General features: G+C 36.4%; 1 protein-coding gene across 2 annotated transcripts; it reads left to right on the top strand.

Moving 5' to 3' along the window:
* Window positions 1-1,091: 1,091 nt before the first annotated feature.
* Window positions 1,092-2,708, top strand: LOC128743173 (YY1-associated factor 2). 2 transcript variants are annotated; one of them, XM_053839698.1, is made up of 2 exons: window positions 1,092-1,321; window positions 1,563-2,708. In XM_053839698.1, exons 1-2 carry the CDS (start codon window positions 1,183-1,185, stop codon window positions 1,886-1,888), a joined length of 465 nt encoding a protein of 154 aa, XP_053695673.1. In that variant the 5' UTR covers window positions 1,092-1,182; the 3' UTR covers window positions 1,889-2,708. The 2 variants fall into 2 exon arrangements, with proteins under 2 accessions (XP_053695673.1, XP_053695674.1); XM_053839699.1 differs by having other exon boundaries at window positions 1,578-2,708.
* The last annotated feature ends 3,086 nt before the right edge of the window (window positions 2,709-5,794 follow it).

Raw genomic sequence — 5,794 nt, forward strand, 5'->3', positions numbered from 1 at the left:
TTTTCAACGATGCGTAGTAATCATTACTGTTAGAAGCCCCTTGAGCTATCGGCAACCCTGTTCATTATTACTGTATACGAAATACTCAGAGGTGAGAGATACGCGGGAGCAGCTATCTTGGAAGCCAATTCGCGATGACGGCATTGAAAAAGATTTCGTAGGCTACTCGTACTTACAGAAAATCTCATGCCGAACTGTAAACGTGTGCGTGATGACAAAAGCAAAAATACTTCCCTTTCTTTTTTTCTCACGCAAAACCCTGAACGATATCAGCAACGCCGTCATATAGCGAATCGAGTAGCGAAAGTTGTCAAAAGGGAGCCAATCAAACACGCATACTGTTTGCTTGAATGTTTGATTAACAAGTATTGAAATAATTATGAAATCTACTTAAGCTATTGTCACGTACTTTGAATATTATACTTGGACACAATGTATAAAGCTTTGCAATCCATTTTACACTGATTAAGTTGAAAGATATATCGCTCTATTGTGTAAAATTGATGTAAATAAAACTGAAACGGATTATGTTGAAAACAATCAAGTCACACTGCTACAGCATCTTGCTCCGTAGCAAGTGCTGGCAGTTTTTGTACACTGATGCTAAATCGTTGGCTTTAGTTTCCGCGTATCTCTTACTGATGTGAGTATTGCTAATTGCAAGGAAAATTTTATCATCCAAAGTGCGCAATCGTTCATAAAAGTGCTATTTTGGCTTAAATCGTTTCAGTCTCTTCGGCGCACTTATTGCTTGGAATGAAACGAAAAAGTGCGCCGAAGACACCGAAACGATTTAATGCTGGATCGCAGTTTTATGAGCGATTTCGCACTTTGGATGGTACAATTTTCCTTGCAATCAGCAATATTTCTAGTTCATATGCAAAAAGTGACGTTTGCTGCATAATTGACAGCAGTAAAAGAGATTTCGTAGGCTTCTCGCACTTAAAGAAAAGCTCATTCCGAGCTGTCATCGTGTGCGTGCCAAATTATTTCTACTCCGTTTTTCTCATGCACATGCAGAACCCTAAACAATATCAGCAACGCTGTCATCGCGAATTCGAATAGCAGCAGAAAAAAATTTGGTGACGAAAAGGATACAGTTTTCCTTAAAAATGTATCACAATTTATGTTAAAATTATCAGAAAAATAAGCATTTATATTAATCATCGTTGCATGTAAGCAATGGATAAAAATAAATCGCCTATTCGCCGCGCAAAACGTCAATCTAAAGTTGTTGAGGAAAATTTTTGGGACTGCAGTGTTTGCACCTATCGAAATACAGCCGAAGCGTTTAAGTGCTTAATGTGCGACGTAAGAAAAGGTAAATGAGTTCATTTTTTTAGAACTGAATGATTGAATATCAATTATTTGTTTAGTTATCAAGCGATTGATCCGAGTTTTAAACAAAATCTGTTTCAGCATACTTGTTAAATCATGCGAAAATATTCTCTAAAGACTAAACAAAGAAATTGATATAACATTCAGATTTCAAAAATATTACAACCTTAAATAAATTTATCGAGACTGCTAAATGGAAGAAAATGCACTACAATTAATTTCAGTATACTCGGTTCCAGGCACATCCACCCGCAAACCTCGCCTGAACTCGGCACTTGTGGCACAACAAGCGGCGACTCAGGCCTTTCCCGGTGCCTCTGGTGCTCCACCACAAAACTCGAAATCACCGGGCAACAAAACATCACGCAACAAAAACAAACGTTCTAAGTATCCCGCAAGATTAAAAAATATAGATCGATCCAGCGGACAAACTCGAGAAGTTACAGTCAATTCGGTTACGGTAGTGATCACCGAATATAAACCCAAATCAACTGTCAGTAGACATGATTCAAGTGAGAGCTATAGTGAAAGTAACGACTCCAGAAGTTAGATTAATTAAAAAAGTGTAGATTTATATTTCATCCAACATAATTTATTTCAAGTATTTCAATCGGACCATCTATAAAAACTAAGAAATCCGATATATCTACTTCAAAAGAAAATGTGAATAATAGCTCTTATCGGCTCAATGCATTTGCGTTTAATTTATTTCGTACATGTACTTTTGTTTTTGCTTTCTTATCTCTAGCATGTTACGTTAAGTATTAAGCTAAAAAATGTACTGTATCTGTTTTGTTTCTTTATTTCATGAAATGATATTATTTTCTTCATTTATTACATATATCACATTGTAAGTTAGGTAAATAATGGAACTGACTTGAATGTAAACTTAAATGTTTTTTAGATTGCGGATTCTTGATTCTTGAATACTTTCTTGACGTTAGTTTTTAATAATAATGTTAAATCAGGTTGAATTTTATTTTTAAACTATATTATGATGACTTATTAGCTTAAGATTGCAATGAATCAATTGCATGTGTAAGAAAGATTAATACTGCCACATAATTCAAAACCACGAAACCAGTAATTTATATAAAAACAATATGGAAGCTACAAAGCATAATAGATACACAGACTTCCACATCCGAATGTTCTACGATTATTTTTATATTCCAAACTGTCGAATGCAATCTTTGCATTTATCATAAACAACATAATCGAAGAGCACAAGCTCATTGATCGAATATAGAAACAACGCATTCGTATTGTGAGAGCCAGATTTTCACTACAAAGTCTGATTTATCCGTCAACGCATGTCTATGTGGATCTAGAATACTTATGAGTTACATGATTTTAAAGCAAAGTCTAGCCATGGAATCAAAATAAATAAATAAATATGTAAAGAATATGACTTTTAAATCTTATCTTTACCGGCAACTGATGTAGGGTAAGTTAGCCTATTGTGGACCCTTTTCCTTTTATGGACCACCTGACAGGTTTTTATTTATTTCGAGATATTTTTCAATATGACCCAAGAAGATTGTTTCAAAAAATATTTCTACAATTTTAACTAAAACTACTGGTAACATAATCATAATGATATTTATATCATTAATATGTGAACGTAACGTCTGTTGAAACGGACTTGGTTTCCGATGAGAATCGCTAAGAAATTTACAAGAACAGCTGTGGTTTGATAGCGTTATATGTGGTTTCATTTTGTTACATCATCCCAGTCATGATGTTCTTTCCTTCGCTAAAGACACCAACAATGTTATAAATACCTTAAATTTCCTTTAAAAGCACAAAATTATCGAAAATATTCGTGGTCCAATAAATGGTATCATTAAACACGGTTTTCCATTTTTGGACATCCCTAGTTTTAAAACGTCAACGACGTTACAAGTAAACAAAAACAAAGAAAAATTTTCGTGCGCGCAGGTCGAACGCATCGTGATTCTTGTCTAAAATACCAGCAATATGGGTAAAATACGAGTTAATTACAGTGAAGCCGACATTAACAAATGTCTAAGTGTAATTAAAAGTGGTGTGCTGTTTAGAGCTGCTTGCAGACGTTTCAATATTCCGCGCTCCACCGTAAAGTTTCGCTGCAGCGGAAAATGGTCCGGTAAAACGCGGAAAGGCAAGCCAACTGCATTGACTCCAGCGGAAGAAAACGACATCGTCGCATGGATTATACGAATGGCAAGGAAAGGATTTCCCATTACCAAGGACCGTTTAGTTCTCGCAGTAACCAACTTTCTACAAAACAATCCCCGCAGTGAGAGCTGCAACATGAAAGCAGGTTAGTTTTTAATTCCAAGAAACATAGATGAGTTACAATCGCCAGTTTCGATTTTCAGGCTACAAGTGGTATCTCGGATTTTTAAAACGGCATCCGGAAATATCGGTACGCAAACCTGAGAAAGTAACGTCAGCTGCTGCTACTGTTACGGAGTCAAACATCAGGAAATGGTTTCGATCCGTTCTAGAACTACTTGAAGAGGAAGGAAACGCAGGAATATTGACAGACAGTCGTCGAGTCTTCAACGGAGATGAAATTGGTTTCTGTCTTGATCCAGATACGAAAGCTGTTATTATTCCTAAGAGCGTTAAAAACGCTTACTTGGTTGACACTGGTTCGAAAAAAAAATATTACCGTTTTAAATACCTACGGTGCCTCAGGTGCAACAGTGCCTCCATGCGTCATCTTGCCATATCAACGTATTCCTAATGATATTGCCCGAAGCTTTCATCCCGAATGGGGCTTGGGCAAATCAGAATCTGGATGGATGACAAAGGATACTTTTTTGGCATATATCAGGAACGTTTTTCATCCATACTTGATAAAGAACAAGATTCCTCTTCCTATTATCTATTTTGTTGACGGACACCGAAGCCATACCCCGTTTGAGACTGCAGAAGAATGTGTTAAGCTGGGAATAATTTTAATTTCGTTATACGCAAACAGCACACACATAATACAGCCAGCGGACGTCGCTATATTTCGTTCCCTCAAAGCTGCGTGGGGTGCTCAAGTGCGAATCTGGCAAATGGATAACCCAGGTAAATTTTTGTTCGCATACATTACTTTAAGAACTGTTATTTGATTCATATTTTCTTTATTTTAGGCCGAGTGATCCGCGTAAATGAATTTGGTGGCATACTACAAAAAGCCATTACCGCATCTTTCAAGGTTAAAACAGTGGTAAATGGTTTTAGAGTATGTGGACTGTTTCCCTTCAACGAGAATGCTGTTGATTACTCAAACGCATTGCTGGTTCAAATACTTCGGTGTCCCGTGCAACTATTGGTCATGATGCAAACGTAATCATTCCACGGCAGCTTCTGATTGAATCAATTCAGTTGATTAGTCCAGAAAAAACAATACTATATCGTGAGCTTCAACCAGAATCATTTTCCCAAGAATCGGATAAAGTTTTATGTCACATGTACAAAACACTATTTGAAGCACACGACAGTCGGATGTTCGATTTGGAGGATTACATACTAGAATCGTCCAATATGAATAGTTGCCTAAACGGGTTAACGAACAGTAAGAAAAATGTGGATACTATATCGGATATCTTTACAGCAGTCGCGGAAGAGTAAGTATTGGTCTTTTAATCTAATTGCTTTATTACTAGTTGCCGTCGAGTGGTACACGCATATTTTATTTCCTTTTTTGTAGATCTTGTGTAAACGCTGTGGAAGCTGTTTCTGACGATTCGACAACACAGTTAATCGATAATAGTCTAAATATTTGGGATGTTTGTAATGTTGCACCGACGTAAGTTCGTATGTATGAATATTGGCTATTAATTAATTGATTTAAACGTTGATCTAGCATTTCACCTAGCGAAATACAACTTACTGATTCATCAATTCCGATGGAATCTCCAGTCACCTACGAAAATCAATCTAATCAGCTGATTGAGGAAATCATTACTGACACGTAAGATGGTGGTAAATTTATTAGATTCCACTCATATATTTTGTTTTTGTTTTTTTGCTGTTTTGCAGTGTATTGCTGAATAATTCAGACCAGAATCTTTCTGCGGAAATGCCACCGATAACTGCTGAAGTCGTTTACGAAGAAATAAATCAGTCGAAACCCATCAATTATAATTTTGGAGAAATGCTCATCACAGTGGATATTGAAAACCAAGATTTTACCGATCAGGTTGCTGGTGATATGGATTCAGTAATCCAGGAAAAACCTGAAACTGCCACGAAATATTCAGATTTAGAGAATCAACATCCTGCATATTCAACAATATCTGACACCAAAGCGAAGCAAAATCATATTTTGAGCTTTTTGACGGAACCCAACACACCTAAGAAAAAGAATAAGAAATTTAAAACACAGAAGAGTCCACCAGTTCTCACTTCAAAGAAACGGATGGAGCTACATCAGCAGAGAGAACAAGAGAAGGAAAATATACGATTGGAAAAA

Source organism: Sabethes cyaneus, chromosome 3, assembly GCF_943734655.1.
Source record: "Sabethes cyaneus chromosome 3, idSabCyanKW18_F2, whole genome shotgun sequence".
Classification (NCBI taxonomy): Eukaryota; Metazoa; Arthropoda; class Insecta; order Diptera; family Culicidae; genus Sabethes; species Sabethes cyaneus.

Coding starts and splice junctions, on each gene's coding strand:
- LOC128743173 (XM_053839698.1), top strand. CDS start 1,183: ATGGATAAAAATAAATCGCCTATTCGCCGCGCAAAACGTCAATCTAAA. Junction 1,322..1,562: donor AATGTGCGACGTAAGAAAAG/GTAAATGAGTTC, acceptor AATTAATTTCAG/TATACTCGGTTCCAGGCACA.